The sequence below is a fragment of the Orycteropus afer genome, unplaced genomic scaffold, assembly GCF_000298275.1.
Source record: "Orycteropus afer afer isolate SDZICR_OR568_19922 unplaced genomic scaffold, OryAfe1.0 scaffold00042, whole genome shotgun sequence".
Taxonomy (NCBI): Eukaryota; Metazoa; Chordata; class Mammalia; order Tubulidentata; family Orycteropodidae; genus Orycteropus; species Orycteropus afer.
This window is the reverse complement of record NW_006921629.1, coordinates 6,027,914-6,048,814: the sequence shown is the minus strand read 5'-3', so window position 1 is coordinate 6,048,814 and position 20,901 is coordinate 6,027,914. Positions and strand designations below refer to the sequence as shown.

The window sequence follows — 20,901 nt, the reverse complement described above, 5'->3', positions numbered from 1 at the left end:
TGTTTTATATAGTATGTTATGCCAGTTGAGCTTGATGTCCCGTGACTATGGTCCCAAGCCCGCAGGTGTAGAACAAAATTTTTAAGGACTATGTTGTGCCAGCTGAGCTTGATGTCGCCCGATACCATGGTCCCAACCCGCAGGCCCAGTGACTCACTCCCCCAAGGTGCATGGTTATCACTGAAAAGCTACTCCAACCCTGTCCTGTTAGTTCTATAACGTATATGGGTATTTTTATAGCACAAATACACATGCAAGATTATCATTAGCCAAATCTATCTATCTATATATAAAAAAATTAAAAAAAAAAAAAACTCACCTCCATCGAGTCGATTTCAACTCATAGCAACCCCCTTTGGGTTTCTGAGGTGGTAAACCTTTATGGAAGTAGACTGCCCAGTCTTCCTTCTGCGGAGTGGCTGGTGGGTCTGGTGGGTTTGAACTGCCAACTTTCTGATTAGCAGTCAAATGCCTTAGGCACTATGCCACCAGAGTTCTTGGGTATATTCCTGTTTGCCTCCTCACATTTGATCTTTTCACCTGTGTATGCATTTATTACCCATGTTGTTGTTATGTGCCGTCGAGTTGGACCCGACTCATAGCGACCCCTTCTTGGGTTTCCGAGGCAGTATTACTACGGAAGTAGATTGCCCCATCTTCCTTCCAAGGAGTGGCTGGTGGGTTTCAACCGCCAGCCTTCTGTTTAGCAGTCAAGTGCCTTAGCCACTATGCTACCAGAGCTCCCTTATTATCCATAGGCTAGTGTTTGTTGTTAGTGGTAATGTAGTATTGCATCTGTTTATAGTATTTGCAACTGTTGTCTTTATCTTTCGTGCACGTTTCTGTGTTCTTTCCCTATTGTGCTGGTCACACACTTTTGTTATATTGCCCTTCCCTTCACCCAAATCCACATATGATTCTTAACTAATCTGAAATTTTCCCTCACTACAACCTTTTTAAAATTATCTTCTACAAAATTTTACTTGTGTGTGATATTCATGACATTGTGTGATAATTTCTGCATTCCACTGGATTTTTCTTTGGAGTGGGCAAAAATACGCATCTCTTCCAGTCAACTGGCCAGGTAGCTGTCTTCCAAATTTTCTCGGTATAGGCAAGTGAGTGCTTCCAGCATTGCATCCATTTGCTGAAACATCTCAATTGGTATTCCGTCAACTCAGCCTTGTTTTTTGCCAATGCCTTCAGTGGTTTGGACTTCTTCCTTCAATACCACTGGTTCTTGATCATATGCTACCTCCTGAAATGGCTTTTGGTCCTGTGACTCTGTATATTCCTTCCATCTTCTTTTCCATCTGCTTCTTGTGTTATTCAATATTTTGTTCATAGATTCCTTCAATATTCCAACTCAAGCCTTCAATTTTTTCTTCAGTTCTTTCAGCTTGAGAAATGCGGAAAGTATTATTCCCCTTTGGCTTCCTAATGCCAAGTCTTTGCACATTTCATTATAATACTTAAGTTTTTCTTCTCAAGCCTCCCTTGAAATTTTCTGTTCAGCACCTTTACTTCATTTCTTCCATTCACTTTAGCTACTCTATGTTCAAGAGCAAGTTTCAGAGTCTCTTCTGACATCCACTTTGTCCTTTCTTTCCTTTTTAATGACTTTTTACTTTCTTCATGTACAATGCCCTTGATGTCATCCCACAACTCGTCTAGTCTTCAGTCATCAGCATTCAACGTGTCAATCTATTCTTGAGATGGCCTCTAAATTCACGTGAGTTATAGTACTCAAGGTTGTACTTTGAACAACTCTGATGAACCTGTTTTAATTTTCTTCAGCTTCAACTTGAAATTGTGTATGAGTAACTGATGGGCCTGTTCTGCAATCGTCTCTTGACCTTGTTCTGACTGATAATATCAAGCTTCTCCATTGTCTTTTTCCACAGATACTGTTGATTTGATTTCTATGTCTTCTATCTTGTGAGGTCCATGTGTACAGTTAATGTTACGCTGTTGAAAAAAGGTATTTCCAATGACTAGGTTGTTGGCGATGGAAATGATCTCTAGCATCATTTCTATCACCAAGGCCATATTTTCCAACTACTGATCCTCCTTCTTCATTTCTAACTTCCACATTCTAATCACTAGTAATGCTATGGACTGAATTGTGCCCCCCCCCCAAAAAAAAATTTGTGTCAACTTGGCTGGGCCATGATTCTCAGTGGTTTAGCAGTTACACAATGATGTAATGTGGCATATATGTAATGATACCCCGTGATGTGATCTGATGTGGCAAGCCAATCAGAAGTAATAGGATTAAGGGTGGGATGCAACACCCTTAGTCCCATCACAGCCCTGATCCAATGTAAAGGGAGTTTCCTTGGGATGTGGCCTGCAACACCTTTTACCTTACAAAGGATAAAAGGAGAAAGACAGGCGCAGAGAGTGGGGCACCTATTACCACCAAGAAGGAGGAGCCAGGAGTACAGCACATCCTTTGGACCCAGAGTCCCTATACTGGGATCCTCCTAGGACCGAAAGACAAAGAGAAAAAAAGAGAAAGAAAGCCTTCCCCTAGAGCTGGCACTCTGAACTTGGACATCTAACCTCCTAAACTGCAAAAGAATAAATTTCTGTTTCTTAAAGCCATCCACTTGTGGTGTTTGTTACAGCAGCACTAGATAAATAAGTAATTCTCAATGCATCTTTGATTGCATGTTTGATCAATTTCAGACTGTGAAAGTTGGTAAAAATCTTCAACTTCTTTATCTTTGGCATTAGTGATCGGTGCATGTGTTAGACTGGGTTCTCTAGAGAAACAAAAACCAGCAAAGCTTAGAGATAGAGAGATAGAGAGAGAGAGAGAGAGAGAGAAATTTATCTTAGGAAAATGGCTCACAAACGTATAAAAGCTGGCAAGTCCAAAGTCCCTGGAGGAAACGTCAGGCTGGAGGCAGACTTAGCTTCCGCAACCGCAGGGGGCCAAGAAGCTCAAGGCTGGCAGGCAGTACACTGGCTGTTGACTCCAACGAAAGACGAATCCAAGATCTCCAGGCCGAACAGTGGGCTGCTCACTCACGGAAGGTTGTAGGCAGCACACCAGAGTCCCGATCCACAGAAGAATGTCTCTCTTCCCAGGATGTCCCTGGATATCCTGGAAGCAGGCCACAACCCTAGGGAAACTCCCCTTGGCAGACTGGCCACTCAGAACACAGTCATCCGATCCCATCATGGGAACAACCACACAGAACTGGGGTCCGGCCAAGTTGACACACAGCTCCAACTATCACAGAGCATAAATTGAAATAATAATCACATTAACTGGTCTTCCTTTTAGGGGTGTGGATATGAGCCTATCACTGACAGCCGTGCACTTCAGCACAGATCTTGAAATGTTCTTTTGACAATGAATATGATGCCATTTCTCTTCAATTTGTTATTCCCATATGGCTGTTTGATTCAAAATGGCCAATACCAGTCCATTTCACCTCACTAATGCCACTCCTCAGAAGGAAGACTGGACAATCTATTTCCATAGTGATACTGCCTCGGAAATCCAAGGAGGGGTCACTAGGGTTACTATGAGTCAGATCCAACTCGACAGCACTGAGTTTGGTTTTTTGGTTTTTAATGCCTAGGATATTGATCTTCAAGCATTCCATTTCATTTTTGACACTTCCAATTTTCCTAGAGCCATACTTTGTACATTTCATGTTTCAATTAATAGATGTTTACAGCTGTTTCTTATTATAAGTGATGTCACATCAGCAAATGAAGGTCCTAAAGACTGTATACCATTCATGTCATTAAAGGAGGAGTCTACTTTGAGGAGGCAGCTCTTCCTAATCATAATGTGAGTGACTTCCAACCTGAGGGGCTCATCTTCCAACACCGTATCAGGCAAGGTTCAGCTGATGTTCTTCAGGTTTTCATTGGCCAATTTTTTTTTTAGAAGTAGATCACCAGGTACTTCTTCCTAGTCTATGTTAGTCTGGAAGCTACACTGAAATGATATTTGATAAACCAGTGGCATGGTTTCCAGCATTATATCAACACCCAAGCCACCACAGTATGACAACTAACAGACAAGCAGCAGTTAATTTCCACACATATCACTAAGTGGATAATATTTTAACATCTGAGGAATTAAATAACATTATAATTGTTGTTGTTGTTGTTGTTATGTGCCGTCGAGTCGGCCCCGACTCATAGCGACCCCTCCTTGGGTTTCCGAGGCAGTATCACTACGGAAGTAAGATTGCCCAACCTTCCTTCCGAGGAGTGGCTGGTGGGTTTGAACCACCAGCCTTCTGGTTAGCAGTCAAGTGCCTTAGGCACTATGCTACCAGAGCTCCTAACATTATAATTACTAAGCTTAATATTCAAGTGTTTTAAAAAAGGGAGGTGCTTTATTGATTTAAATTTTTCCTCATGAATCTATACACAAAGGAGCCCCTGAAGCCAACTGCTGTAGCTTTCTAAAATTTCCATTTTATTCAAATGGTGTTTGAAATATGTTGCATTAAGTTAGTTTGGTTTTTAAAATAATATGCATCAATATTTAATTGATCATTGGCTTTAGTACACATCCAGTTAACTTTACAATAACCCCAATTACTGTAAAACGCAGAACCTGGGAAAATGAACACAGAGGAGGCCAACTAATTAAACATGGTTGTAGGTTCTCACATAATTCTCTTGGGTGATTCCAAACCAAACTAAGTATACATGTGACCCTTTTTTTTTGTACAGTACCCATATTACTAGCCAACTTTTATGGCTTCTGGATTATTTTTAATAAAGCTCTAATTTTCCCACACTTGTATTCCTAAATTCTCAGCCTTGTCTAAGTAAATATAAGAATCTGTAGTTTCCTACTTTTAAACAAAAATTAAAAAGAGAGGGAAATGGAGAAGGTGGGAATAAAACTTTGCAACAAGCTGTCTGTTAACTTAGATGTGCAATGAGACAATCACATGATAATTGCACCCTTTGGGTACTTCAGTCAGGGTAAGATAATACAATGAGATAAAGTCACCTGGTTTATTTCAATTTACTTACACAATTTGCAAATCTGCAGCTCTCTGCCATGGTACATTAAGAAAATTAGCATGTAAGAAAAATCACCTGCTTATGTAAATTAGAGGGTAATTTCTATCTACGCAGACCAAAAAAAAAGCTGCAATATGGGTCAAATGACTAATTTTATCAATTTGTTCAAATGTCTCTATTTACCTTTTCTCCCTGGCTCAGAGAAAGAATTTTAGGTCAAGAAATGGATAAATAAAAAGTTTCTGTGTTGGTCATTTCCATTTAAGAAGTTTGCTGCCTGACACTACTGAGCTCTGTACTTAAGTTGAAAACAAGCCTAAGAACTTTATCTAGATTACAAAACCACAACACTGAGAGAGGAAAGAAAAGAAATCAATGGGGGAATATCTGAGCTAATTGGAGAAAAAAATAAACAGGGCAAGGATCAGGTACTAATTTCATGTTCTTGAAGCAAACAAGGTTTCGGAAAAGAAAAGGAAAATACCCCAAATAAATCAGGGCAGACAGGACAACAGAGAACCTTACTCCACTTTGCTCTCTGGATGTACCTTGTCAAGTTCTATATCTGACACAAGTTAGCTGACTGTGTTACTCTTGTTGGTCACTAATGATTGTCTTCCAAGCATCCACTCTGTCCTGGCTCTATCCATTTAAAAGAATTCCAATTTTGAACTAGTATTTTTTCCTCCCACTTATAACCGACTCCATGTCCAAGTCTACCTCCAGGTCGGATGGGGAGCAACTGCTCCAAAAGTAATCCCATCTCCATGGACTGTGATTGGTTCAGAAATTAGAATACAATTCAGTAAAACCAATGAGACTTCAGAACTGTAGTCAATAAGGTAGTAAGTAGCCACATTTAATATGGCTAGTCCAAACTGAAATATGCTGTAAGCATAAGATACACATCAGATTTCACTGATGTGAAAAAAATAAATGTAAAATATACTTCATTACTAGTTTTATACTGGTTACATGCTGAAACGGTATTATTTTGGATTAAGAAAGATATATCACTAAAATTAATTTCACCTGTTTCTTTCTTTTTTTTTTTAATGTGGCTACTAAAAAATTTAAAATCACATATGTGGTTTGCATTGTATATCTACTAAGCAACACTGCTGAAGTTGGGGGCTTCTGGAAAGGCTTCCCTTCTTATGGGAAGGCCTTGGAAGTCATGCTCCTCTCTACCTCCAGGCACTGTATGCCCTGACCTGCCTTAAAGCTGTGTCATGGCTCATTTTCTGGGAAGTCCCTCTGCAAACCAGTACATCCTCTACCCAAATCAGATTTAAGAGGCTCCTGGGAGAGAACAAAGAATTTAAAATCAATTTGGTAATTAATGTAAGCACTATCCGCCCCCCCAATCTCACCTAATTACTCGTAAAAAAGACAAAATACTTAATACTAGAATTTATTTTAAAATTTTAAGAACACTATAAATAGTCAGAAAATAAGCAAGTCTAAAACATTAAAAAGGTAAAGTACTATTCAGGAAAATAGTTGTATCAGATTTACATTTAGGAAGAAATCCACTGCCCATTTGCAAATAGGCTCTTCTCCACAAATGAACTATATATATACAAATATAACAAGCATAATCCTCAGCAATAGGTCTGTAATAGATGAAAATAAGTCTCTTTAATAAACAGTACATTTAAAATCTGATCCCAAACTTGAAAAGCTTATAAATGTCATCACATTGGATCAGGGTTACACTTATCTCATCTTCCTTTAAACAACTTTAGGGCCTATTCAACATCTGTAGTACTAAAGAGAAAAAGTGGTCACTAGCAAACTCTACTTGCCCATTCTGCCTTAAAAACACAATGCAATTTTATAATACACTCTTTAGGACTCACAGGATTTTATAAATAAGCAAATCAAGATCAAGGCTCAGAAACTTTAAATAACTTTTCCAAGCGAACTAGCTTTGACTTACTTCTCTACCCTCATCTCCTACAACAGCCTGCCTTGTACTTTGTATTTCAACAACTCCAGTCCTTGTGGCCTCTTGCATACTGGCCCATCTACTTACAAGGCCCTTCCCCATGGGTTGACTCTCACTCATTCTTAATACTCAGTAGAGGCATTACCTTTTGTACTGAAAGCATCCATATGTTCCATAGAAATCTCTCCTCTATGCCTCCAAAATAACTAGGGAGTATCTCTAATGTTGCATTTGACACTAAATTATAATTATCTACTCACAAATCTGTCTCTCCCACTAGATCATATATAACACCTTCTACCATCCAGCACAGGGAGCTCTGGTAGCATAGTGCCTAAGGCACCTGACTGCTAACCAGAAGGCTGGCGGTTCTAACCCACCAGCCACTCCTCGGAAGGAAGATGGGGCAATCTACTTCCACAGTGATACTGCCTCGGAAACCCAAGGAGGGGTCGCTATGGGTTGGGTCCGAGTTGATGGCACATAACACCACCACCACCATCCAGCACAGTGCCTGGCAAACAGTCAACATATAATAATAGGTATTGTTAAGAACAAACAAAAATAATACACCCTTATGTTTTTATTTAATGGTTTCAAATTTAGTTTCAAGTTTCAACTCTTTTTACACCGTTCACTTTCGTTAACTATAAACTCCTTCAGGGCAAGAACATGAAACATTTCTATATGCCTATACCAAGCCCAGTACAGATAACACTAGAAGCTTGATAGAAATTTGCAAAAAGTTTTGTAGAACTAAATATCCTCATTAGTGCCGTCCCCAATCATAGCGACCCCTCCTTGGATTTCTGAGGCGGTATCACTAGAAGCTCTGGTGGCGTGCCTAAGGTATTTGACTGCTACCCAGAAGGCTGGCGGTTCAAACCCACCAGCCACCCCTCGGAAGGAAGGTTGGGCAATCTACTTCTGTAGTGATACTGCTTCGAAGACATTGAGAATCTACAGAAGTAGATTGCCCAACCCTCCTTCCGAGGAGGAGTGGCTGGTGCGTTTGAACCCCCAGCCTTCAGGGTAGCAGTCAAATGCCTCAGGCACTAAGCCTCCAGATTTCCTTGTCAATGACTATTGAATTCCAAAGTACAAGTTTTCCATGTCTGATAGTAGATATGATTTTTTATTAGCCAAACTGATGCAAACACAGAAGTGAAACTAGGTTTAGGTAAAGAACACCAATCACTATCAATGGCAGACATCCCTGTACATACTATCTCTATTTTTATCAATACAATTATTAAAGTTTAAAATCAACAGTCATCTTTCCTAACGCTGCAGTGCCAGAATTTTTTCAATGTCTCTTGTCTAGGTACCTTAGAATTACTGGACTAGGTCTATCATGACTTGCCACATGCTTATTGATAGTATTACAATTGTTGCCTTAGGCACTCTGTGTTATCCCCCAAGCAACAACAGGATCAAACTGACAAAAGCTATTTTAGTTAGGAAATCACTGTTGATCTGCATTAGCTGTCCCAATCAACAAATAATTCACTGGAGTATTATGGATGCCTGGGGAATCAAAAGTAAAACCCAAATATAACCTTATAATGAAAGGGTTTCTAGCCAGTGGCTTCTTTCTGTTTACTGGTTCAATGACAAACAGAAATTTCTCTGGCCTTGACAATTTCCATCAAAGATATCAAATCAGCATATTAAGGAAACATACAGTATAGAAAACAGTTGATTCTTGAACTGCTATGACACCAACAAATCTAATGAAAACTAAGAATAGCCACTGAATTCTACAATACGGAAGTTACTGAAAACTGATCCGCTAAGTTGTAGAGATAATGAAACATTCCAACACGTCATTAGAGGACAGCCTTTTAATAAAAAATATTTTCTTTTTTCTAAGCTAATATTCAATAGTATAACATGAATATTTCCTTAAGAATAAAACAAACTTCCTTTGTTGTGTTATTGGTTTTGTTTTTGAATATAATTTGGATAATCTTATCAGGAGCCTAAGTACAAAATAGCTTGCAATGTCACAGTCTATGGGGTTTCAACCTTCAAGAAACTAGAGCAGTAGCGTTAGTTTCTGATTAACTCTCTTTGCTTTCTCTACTACTTTATGATCAACCATGAACCTGCAGTTTCTAAAAGTAAGTTTGTCTGTAGTTAAAATTAACAATATGGATTTCCACATTTCTAGTTTCACACAGATGCTTTGTTATGTCTACAAGAGCAACCGTTTCCTTTTTATGGTGCAGGCTCTGCTTCTTCAAAGCTCTTTTCACAAAGTAGACGCCCCCAAAGAATCCAGCTGTGGCTGTTAATCTTGGCCGATAGTAGAGAAAAATTTCTAATACTACCGATTCTTAACCTGTAAAACACATTAATAACAACATACTACGTATGTTGTAGTATGTTAGTATACTACTCTTTCTGGTGCAACTCACTCCAGGATTTTCTCCAAACGTATCCCAAAAGTATTTCCCATTTTTCCAAGTTATAGTTTGCTATTTGGGGACTAAAAGGACCAAAGGAAGTATCAAGAAAAAAACTATGCCTCTAATTTTCACAAGTAAAACACCTCTAATTTTCACATGATGAGCAAACTAGACAATCTCTGCCATGCACAAGGGCTTACACTGCATAATTTTTCATTAAATCACACACATTTCCCCCACACCTCACTGGGATCTTCTTTAGCAATTCACACTTTTACATCTAAACACCAGTAAAATGAATTTTCACTAAAGCTAAACCTTGAAGGATCATTTGTCACATTCTGAAAACAAAAAAAGTAAGTTCTTTCCCAGTATATAAATCCATATTATTTTCTAAAAGAATGCAGAGAGCTACTAAATAGAACCCCTACCAGGCCCATACAAACAAGGATATTATATAATTTTGTTTTTAACTGACAGAACAGGACAGAATATTTTTCCACTGGTCCTTTTTAATTCACCCTTCTTTTATCTCCCTGGTATACAGCACAACTGAGGTGACACTCTATGGTATTTAAACTCATGTCTCCAAAAATAGTCAGCACCTTGATCTCACCTGGTAAATAAGACAATAAATAAAACTACATGTATGCACATGAACTCAACAGCTTGACTTTTCTATCAACAATACCTACAATCAAAACAGCTAACATTTACTGAGTGCTTACTATACGCTAGACAGTGTACTAAATGATTACTTTATTTAGTCCTCACACCATTTATGAAATAAATACATTATCCCTATTTTATAGATGAGGAACTGAGGAACAGAGAGTTAAAATAACTTGTCAAGATCACACAGCAACTAAATAACCAAGTATTATTACCGTGATTCTTAAATTCTGAAAGACAGATAAAAGTAACCTGCTGATTAACTGCAGCATTATTCACAACAATAAAAAGATGGAAACACTTAAGTGTCCATCAGTGGATGAACGGATACAGAAACTGTGGTACATACATACAATGGGAGTAATAAGCAACCATAAAGAATATGATAAATCTGTAAAACATCTCACAACATAAAATTGATAATCTGGAGGGCATTTTGTTGAGTGAAATAAGTCAATCACAAAAGGACACATCTCGTATGAGATCACTGTTACAAAAAAATCAAGACAAGATTTACATACGGAAAGACGCATTCTTTGATGGTTACCAGGGATGGGAGAGGGAAGGAAGGAGAATCACTAACTAGATAGCAGACACAGATATGTGTTAATTTTGGTGAAGGGAAAGGCAATAAATAATATGGAAGAAGTCAGCACAACCTAACCAAGGCAAAGGAAGACACTAAGACGTATGCAAGAATAAAGGGCAACTACAATAAACACTGTAACATATACAAACATGCAACAGTAATCGCAAACAATGAATTGCAAGTGGAAACACAGGTAGATATGTATGCTAAATAGGTGAGGGTGGTCCTACAAAAGTACACCCCCATGCATATATAGATACAACTAAAAAATCCCAAACCAATTGCCAATGAGTCGATTCTGACTCAGTGACCCTACAGGACAGAGTAGAATTGCTCCATGGGGTTTCCAAGGCTATAATTTTTACAGAAGCAGACTGCCACATCTCTCTCTCATGGAGCAGCTGGTGAGTTGGAACCACAAACCTGTTGGTTAGCAGATGAGTGTTTAGTTACATCACCAGGACTCCATATATATAAGTACAGCTGTGGATACTCTTACATATGTATTTGTATATATTGCAGGTATATTCATATACATTACAGAGCACATAGGGAGCACAACTATGGGAACTTCTTATACATTACAAAACACCTTGTGGGACTGATATACTGGGCCTGAAGGCTAAGGAACACAGCTTTGGGGAACAGCTAGGTAATTACCACAACACAGTTCATAAAGATACTGTTCTACATGCGACTGAGGTAAGCCACATCTGGGGTCTTTATTAGCTTGTGAACAGCCATCTAAGACACAACTACTGGTCTTTTCCACAACTACTAGAGAACGAAGAAAACAGAAGACTCAAGGAAGCAATTAGTTCAAAGGACTAATTAGTCCAAAGGCCTCACCTGAGACCAGAAGAACTAGATGGTACCCAGCTACCACTACCAACCACTCTGCCCAGGAACACAAAAGAAGGCCCCATTCAGAGGAGGAGAAAAATGCAGAACAAAATTCAAATTCACCAAGACCAAACTTACTGGTCTGAGAAGAGACCAGAGGAACCCCCAGACTACAGCCCTAAAACATCCTATTAACTTGGAACTGAAGCCACCCCCTGAGATCACCTTTCAGCCAAATAACAGGCCCAAAAGGTAAACAATAATACCAGTGAGGACTGTGCTCCCTAGAATGAGATGAGTCCATGGGGTCAGGACTTGCCCAAAAGCAAAGATGAGAAGGCCAGAAGGGGTAGGAAAACTAAAAATAATGGAAATGGGGAACCCAGGGTGGAAATGGGCAAAGCGCTGACACATTGCACAGATTGTAGCCAATGTCATGGAACAACCTGTGTATGAATGAAAAACTAATATGCTATGCAAACTTTCACCTAAACCATAATAAAATGTTTTAAAAAATAAATAACCTGCTGAAGATATTAAAATAATAAAATTCATTGTTCTCCAACTTCACTTAGAATACCAAGGCAACAGACCAAATGAACCCCTAGATCTTTGATCTTTTTATTAATCCAAAACCAAAACCCACTGCCATCCAGTCAATTCCAGCTCATAATGACCCCATTGGGTTTCTACATGGTAAATCTTTACAGAAGTAGACTGCCCTGTCTTCCTTCCGTGGAATGACTGGTGGGTCTGAACTGCCAACCTTCTGGTAAGCAGTCAAATGCCTTAGGCACTGAACTACCAGAGCTCTTTTTTTTTTTATTATTAATCAGACAACTCAAAAACCAAAATATTAGCTTTATAAAGAAGCAGCTTCTCTCAGACTCACTTTCATCAAGGTGGTAAAATGTGCCATTAATTTAATCGATCTTTTTAGGTTGCCAGTGTCAAACTGCCTTGATTTAGTGGTCCTCAAACTTCTCTCATATGCTCAACTTCCTCTCACTCTGAAAAGTATACACTTCAGGAACCCCCAAATACTTACTGCAAAGCTGTCACAAGATTTTCTTAAACTTTTTATTGTGATCTGGGTGAAAGCTGTCACATCTTTAAGCACATATTTCCTCTGGGAAATATGAACCGCACAGAAAGTTGGATTTATATTATCTTCACTAAAATTTGTATTATCTTCACTGGTGTTTCTCTATGTAGGTTGTTCTGTGTTTTGTTTTTGCATTTTGAAAATGTCCATATGGGGGTTTGGAAACCCTGGCATCTGATAAGGAAGGTCAAATTATATATGATGCTTTGATAACTCATGAACAACAGTCTATCACTGACAATGAATTTATCTCTGGCTACCCCACGATCATATTACCAGGTAAACTGGAACCCTTACTCTGAGATAAAACACAGCAGACAGTTGTTAATGAAACCTTAATTGAACTGTCAAAGCACCATCTTTACCAGCAAGCTAATAGGTAATTCACTACTTCTACACAACTGTCCAATACTGATAAGTTACTCCACTAGTTAAATTCAGCAGAAAGATAAATCAAGCCTGGTAGACTACATTATTCAGTGATAAATCTGAATGGTAAAGTGCCACATCACTTCTACAAATATCTTTCCTTGTCTACATGAAGAACAATATCCCTTAAAATTACATACAACTTTTTTAGCCATCAATTAGTACCACTAGGTACATGTCTAGAAAAAGAAATGGGGGCAGATGTGGCTCCCTTTCACATGCAATGCCAGCATGCCAAAAGAAGGTTTATAAAATTTGGGCCCACAGTAATGCATTAACTGAATATGTATTTGAATCTAAATTAATCTTATAATATAAAAGTTGTTATACAGTATAGTGGTTTGAATCAAATGATGTATCACTGGGAAAATATTATTACGTTCCAGTTTAATCATTTTAGAAAATAGCTGTTTCAGACTCATTAGATGCTTTCTAAATTAAAAAGAGAAATTCTGGTTCAGTTAGTTAAAAAAGTAAAAAAACGTAACTAATACCTTTAGCTTGGGTTTCCAAATATTAGTGCAATTCACTCTGGTTAGGTGTTCAAATTTCTAGTTTAGCAATTCTACTTTGGTAATATATTCCAAAGATAATAAGCAATTCAGACAGCAAATCATCAATATGTAAATACAAAAATAGAAATACATTTGCATACTAAAACACACACCTGGAACGCTTCCCTTTTTTTATGCCAAATTGTTTCACCTGTAACAGCTGATAAAAATGCTTAAAGCAGCTAACTAGAAATACTTGGTTGAAGAACAAAGAAGGACTTCACTAGGAGATTAATTAAGCAGCAAAGATGCCACAGCACTGTGCTAGGTGCTGGGGAGAAAAAGAAAAGTGCCAGAAGACATAGTACTTACCCTCAAGGGGCTTACAAATGTGGTGGGTAAGACAAGACAAACGTCAAACAACTGCTGTATAGTAAATGGTCCACTTCAAACTGCGCACAAACTCCATACATGTTAGAAGGGGGTCAAACAATGAAAGAGCTCTAAAACGGATTAAAATCAAATACATTTGGATTTTCATCTATCAGTGACTCCTGGTACCCACTATCTTTCCCTGTCTTAGAAAACGTCTTCTCTTCAGCTTGAACAGTTAAAAACTTCTGTAAGTCACATCGCCCTTTGAGAAGCTGTAGGTAAGTAACACCTTTCAAATTCAGTCAATAATGCTGCAACCCATTTCCCTTTCAGTGACCCTAGTTGTCAGCATTGTATGCAAATGAAAGCGAGCATCCAGATCTAAGAAAATTCAAACAAATTCTCAGTCCGTAAATCAGTGACAAAGTTGAAAGCAAGGAACAACCTTTTTCCTGTTTTCCTTTCCCCCCTACCGAAGCAGCTTTGAAATCCTCAAGGGATAGGCAAGGAATGGAAGTTCACAGTGAAATCCCTGAGGACAGAATATGGAAGGGAAGAGAGGAACACAGGAAGGGCAAGTCCCTGAGCAAAGCATGTGAAGAGGCACTATTATCGGCTCCACTCTCTTTCCCACTAGGAATCCCGTACACCTTGGAGAAAGGAGCAATGCAGCAGTAACCTCCTTGGAGATTTAACTGGTAAAACACTGGACTCTACCAGTTTTTTTTCAATAAATAAGACCAGAACACTTAGTATATTATAAAATTTAAAATATATGTAAATAAAGGTGGCCAGACATAATGTAAAAATGATACTCATAGCAATTATTGCCTCAAAAATAATAACGAAAGGAGACATTTACAGGGCCAGTTCCAAAGAGTTCATTTTCCTGTGGTGATGGGGGCTTTTTTTAGACATTAATAAAAATCTAGTTTCGGATGAACTGAAAATATCAATTCATCTATCCACACTGGCATACCCAATCTTCGGGGTAAAAAAAAAAAAAACAGTAAGTTCCTTCTAATTGTTTTGACAGAATTATCTTACACTGATAAATGCACTTTATTATAAACTACTAATCTTCCTAGGTAGTACAAACAAGTCAAAATGTTGCATTTAAGGTAACTTAGACTTTTTGAAAACCATCCTAGCACTAGTAAAGGTAGAGCAGTTTCAGTTGTTTAAAAAGTTTATTTCCTACTACATAACTGCAACTAAGGGATAACAGCAACTTAAGAGACACTAAATGATACTAACACATTACACTGAATGTGGGCCACTGCATAGCTACAGTCTACTGACCTCATTTGTGGTACTCATGTGTGATGCTATATTTAATGCATTCTTATCAAAAGGCTAATGCTACATGCTTCCCAACTATAGCTTTATGGTTTAAAATAAATCACTCAAGCAATGATCCTAACTAGTTCAACTAGGAACCCTACCTTCTTCCTAGGGGTCAAGATTGAAAGTGAAAAGACTGAAAGGATAAGGAAAGTCATTATGCAAAGTATATCTAATGATACTATTACAAGGAATAATTTGGGGTCAGCTGTGACATTTGCCACACAATTGGGCAACTGATCAAAACTAACGCAAACATGAGAGAATACGCCCAAGGTCTTATTAGGCTTACGTATCTCAAACATTCTTCTGTTGATCTTACATTTAGAACCCTGCTTAGGTTCTAAAGAGAAAAGTTTGGTAGACAGCAAACTTATGTGTTACTCATCAGTGGGTGTTCCACCAAAATCTCCCATGACTCAAAGTGTAAGCCTAGATAGCCAACACATTAGGCCTCTTCACCCCACAAGTGAGGGTGGCTTTCTACAGCTGAGTGAAGCTTGCTCCACTTTGGTCAACCTGGTGAAAACCATGAAGAACATGAAGGCTGATTCGCCCAATCAGAGCCATGAGAAGAAACCACGAGAAGTTGTGTGTTTTGTCTTTTTTCTTTTTCATACTCACCAGACAACACCAAAAGCTCCATATCCAATAGGTCTATCCGGCTCAATATCCAGCTGCTGCTGTGGATGATGCGAGTGCTGATGATGGTGAGCCTTAACTGTGGCAGCTGTGGCAGCCTGTACCTGAGCTGGGGCTGCTGCAGCTGGTCCAGGAGCCTGACCCGGTGCCGGTGATGGGAAATATGGTTGCTGTTGCCCAGGGTTTAACATGGCTGCAGCTGCGGCCGCTGCTGCGGCTGCCGCAGCTGCCGAAGAGGTATGCTGCTGTACAGGGTGTACAGCGGCGGCCGACCCCGGATGAAGATGGTGTTGAGGGTGGTGGTGGTGGTGAAGGTGAGGAGGAGGGAGGTGTGGAAGGTGGTGGTGATGGTGGTGGTGGTGACCTGCTGCTGCTGCAGATGTACCGCCATTGTAAGCCGCCATCATTTTTGCGTTGGCTCTTGAGCCACAAAGAGACATTCAAAAAAATGCCCTTTGATTGGAAAGCAAACTGGGTCAAGCTGTCATTTGGCCATTTAAAAATGAAGAAAACCACTCACTCCACCTCAAAAAACATAGAGCGGAAACTGGCTTTATGTCTTCATCAGTCAATCCAGACAAGTTAGAGGATCTTGGTGTTTAATTTTGGGGTGAGTGTGCGTGGAAGGGTGTGGGTTGCCAAAAAAAAAAAAAAAAATTAAAACGAAAAAGAAAAGAAAAAGAAAAAGGAAAAAAAGGACCCCTTCCCCCCAGGATTCCAGCCACAAGTAGATACTAAAACTCCATTCTTAATTTGGGGGGGGTTCCAACTTTGAATGTGGGAATAAAGGCCAAACCTCCCGACCCCCTGAACTCCACACACGAAAAGGATCAGGTAACACACCACCCTTGGAATCTTGTAACAGGGTTGACTCATCTACCCCTTCCATTCCCACATCCTTTTCTGAACACCTACCACCTCCTCAAAAACACGATTTTTAAAAACTCTAACCACCCCAAATTAAAAAGATGGGGGGAATTTTTCAGGGAAAACAGCTTCCCCCCCCCTCGAACTCTCAGGCCTTCCTACATCTCCCCCTACTCCTAGCTTACTCCTAGTCAGGTAGACCTGAAGGGGGGGGGGCAACTAAACTTTCCTGGGTAGAATGAGCCAGAGAAGGAAGGAGGAATAGAGTGAGGAGAGGAGGCGACAGGGCAGGACACAGAGAAGAGAAAAAGAACCGGGGCAAAGTGAAGGTAAGGAGGTACAGGGAGGAATGAAGGAAGAGAGGTGGGCAGCACTCGGACGCCCAGAGGGAACCGCCCCGGGATGAGGTTAGGGTCCCGGGGCCAAAGAATAGGAGCCCCGGGAGGCGGGCGGGGTACAGTCGGAAGCTGGCTGACCCCTGCCCCCGCCGCCGGCTGCTACAGCTGAGGAGGGTTGGGGGGGAGAGCGGGTGGGTCCCCCCGCGCGATGGCCCCCACAGGGCTCAAGGCTGCTCCGTCTCCCCCCCTCCCCCCCACCCGGCTTCAGTCCCCGCGGCCGCTTTCTCTTCAGCCGCCGCCTCCTCAGCCGCCGGTACCGTCACGGCCGGACTCACCTCCCCTAGCAAAGCCGGATAGAGCGGAGCCAGCGGCGGACACGCGCAACCAGCCGCCAAGGCCCCGCCCCCGCCTCACACTGACCGGCTGCCCTAGCCAATCCACGCCCACCTGTCCGCGTCCTCCTCCAATCCTGGGCCAAGAGCTTCAGACAGGCGCACTGTTCAGCCAGTGGCAGCAAGGTGTGGGTCTCCTGGGGAAATCCCGCCCCCGAGACGGGATGGGCAGAGAGAAAGACCAATCAAAAGGCAGAGTTTGGCCTGACCGACAAGACTCAAAGCGAATAGAAAGCCAAAGATCTCCGTGACATTTTCTTTCGCCTCTCTCCTCTTTTCTTTTTCTTCTTTTATTTTTTTTTGGCAGGAGCAGGAAGCTGCGTGCTAATCCCGCCTGCAAAAGCTAGAAGAAAGGGGCGGAATGGAAGAACCAATCATGAGCTGGAGACAAAGAACACAGCAACCAATCCTTGGGTTGAACATGAAGTAGGACGGGGCTGGAGCCAGATAGACACTTGACTTGACAAATAGAAGAAATGATTCATCTCAGTCCCGCCCTTCAGATCTCTTATAGGGCAGGACTGTGGAGAATTCGCTGTCATCTCGGCTACGACCTCTTCAAGGGGCGGGACCAAGTGAAAGGGGTGTGGTCTAAAGATTAAAGGGGCGGGACATATACAAAGAAGGCGGAGTCCAAATCGTTTGCTGGTTCATTGGTAAGGAGCTACCTACTACCCTTTTTAAAGGCTTAAAGTGTTCAGAAAGGGGGAGGAAAAAAAGAGATGTCGGGTTTCAGAAACTCAAGGTCCCACGTTACTCAACCAAACAGGTACAAAAGAAGCTCAGTTAACTGACAGTTCATAGTATAATGGCTGGTCCTCCATGGCTAATACTGATCATGGCAAAAAGTGTTATCTCCAGCCTTCATAACTCCACTCTCAGTAGATGATACAAGGCTGATGATACAAATTAAAAAAGAATAATAACAATAAACTTAACCACAAAGATAGTAATTTCCCCCTTATTTTCTAAGTCAAGCAAGTTCTGCTCATTGAAATCTTACTAAAATAACATCTTTCTTTCATATAACCTCACTTACTTGAAATTTCCTCTTCTTTTAAAATGTGAAATAATAAGCTCAGAGAACCTTATCCATTGTAAAACTGTGCACTCAGAAACCTGGAGGTCATCCTTGATCCTTCCTTTGCCTCCTTGCTCCTCCCCTTTCAATCCACCCAGTCTTACACATTTCTGCCTGTGCTCTTCTCTCCAGTCACCACATCATTACCCAAACTTAAGCCGCTGATATCTTTATGGAGTCCCTGGGTGTGCAAACGGTTAATGAACTCAGCTGCCAACCAAAAAGAAGGAAGTTCCAGTCTGCCTAGAGGCACTTGGGGAAAGGCCTGGCACTCTACTTATGAAAAACCAGCCACTGAAAACCCCGTGGAACACAATTCTGTCTTTCCTCTAATCCATTCTTCACCAAGGGCACGATAATCTTTTTAAAATACAAGTCAGACAACACCTACATATATGTGTATATACATAGGCTTGACAGAGGATATGTCTACATATGTATTTATATGTGCTACAAATACATCCATGAATATAGTAGAGCATACAGGGGGAAAACTTATGAAAACATCTTAGCCATAACCAAACACCTTGAGGGAATGAGTTGCTGGACCTAGGGGCTCAAGATCATAGTATCCAGGGACATCAAGGTCAATTGACATAACATCATCCACAAAGACAATGTTCTACACCCTAGTTTGATAAGTAATGATTAGGGTCTTAAAAACTTGTGAGCTGCCATCTAAAGTGAAACTATTGATCTCCCCCGCATCAAGAGCAAAGAAGAGTGAAGAAAATCAAAGACTCAAGGAAACGATTAGTCCAAATAACTAGTAGACCACACAACCCCTAGCTGCCATGACTATGAGACCAAAAGGACTGATAATAAAAAAGACCAGGCTTACTGATGGAACCCCCATGTGGTACTTAAGTTGTGTGTCAACTTGGTGGGCCTGGTTTTGAGGCTGGACAGCTGGAGGTAGTTATTGCCCATGATGAGACTGGTAATCAACTCCATGGTGGAATCTACTAGGACAGCTGAGTAGCTAGCTGCCTTAGGGAATGTGGTCTACTTCCAGTATATAAGAAGAAGCATTGAGAAAGTTCTCTGCAGCTTTTTCACATGCTTGAACTCTGCATGTGACTGAATCTTCATTCAGTAGCCTGCCATGTTTCCTATCAATCTTGGTACTGTCTCTGGACTTGAACTAGTGGTCTATCATTGTTGTTTGGTAATCTTGGGACTATGCCATTTTGTTTGTTGGCGTTGGGTTTGTCAGCCTCAGCAGCTAGCAGCTGCCTGAATTAAGAAAAGCCTCTAGCTCCAGTGGGCAAGGAGCAAGAGGCAGCACTGAAGCCCAAGGTCGAGGGACCTTCATCCAGCCCGTAGAGCTGGCACTTAGACCTTGGATTTCTAGCTTGCTAAACTGTAAGAGAATAAACTCCTATTTGTTAAAGCCATCCACTTGTGTTAATTTCTGTTAAAACATCCTGAGACTATGGCTCTTAGATACCCTTCAAGCCTGGAACTGAATTCACCCCCAACATTTCAGCCAAACAATAGACAGGGCTATAAGATGAACAATTATACCAGGGAGGTATGCACTACTTAGAACAATGAACCATAGGAGATCAAAAGGGCAAAATTTGCCCAGGGATCACGTTCAGAAGGCAAGGAGAAATAGGAAAGAAGGACCAATGGAAACAGTAAACTCAGAGAGGAGGGGAAAAGAGCTGTTACATTGTAGGGATTGCATTCACAAAACAAAATGTGTATGAATTATTGAATAGAAAACCAATTTTCTATGTAAACTTTCACCCAAATCACAAAAAAAAGTTATTAAAAAAAAAAGAAGAATTTTTAGTTCCAATTGTTTACATTTCACCATGCTTGGCAAACAGTACAAGTTCAATATTTAATTCTCTTTCCCTACCCCTACCCTTCTATAATATTTGAGGTGCCTGTCAACGTGTACTCAATGTAAAAATTTAGTAAAATAGTTTGCAGTTTTTTTAGTACTAAGTGTCTTGGAAATCTGGTGTATATTTTGTGCTTACATCCCTTTTCAATTCAATTAAAAATTCCATTTCCTCAGTCACACCAGCCATATTACATTACCCACATGTAGCTGGTGGCTACCATAGTATACTGCACAGATCTAGATTATGAGTTTGAATCCCTGCTCTATCCCTGACTAGCTGTGTGACCTTGGACAAGTTCCTTAACTTATCTTACTCTGAATTTTCTCATCCATTAAAAAAAAAAGGAGAATTCCTGCCTTCTCCAGTTGCTGTGATGATTCAAAGAGACAATGCATGGAAAGCACATAGCCCAGAGCCTGCCTGGCACCTCACCAGTGCCAGTAAACAAGGTGGTTATTATTAGTATTACAATCCACGGTAAGGTATCTTAAGTGTCAGA

General features: G+C 40.4%; 1 protein-coding gene across 1 annotated transcript in view; it reads right to left on the bottom strand.

Moving 5' to 3' along the window:
* NLK (nemo like kinase) overlaps positions 1–16,305 on the bottom strand; it is a 273,486-nt gene extending 257,181 nt beyond the window's left edge. The window contains exon 1 of the mRNA XM_007937355.2: positions 15,848–16,305. Within this exon, the coding sequence (XP_007935546.1) occupies positions 15,848–16,305 (458 nt within the window). The remainder of the gene's footprint in view (positions 1–15,847) is intronic.
* Positions 16,306–20,901: the final 4,596 nt, after the last annotated feature.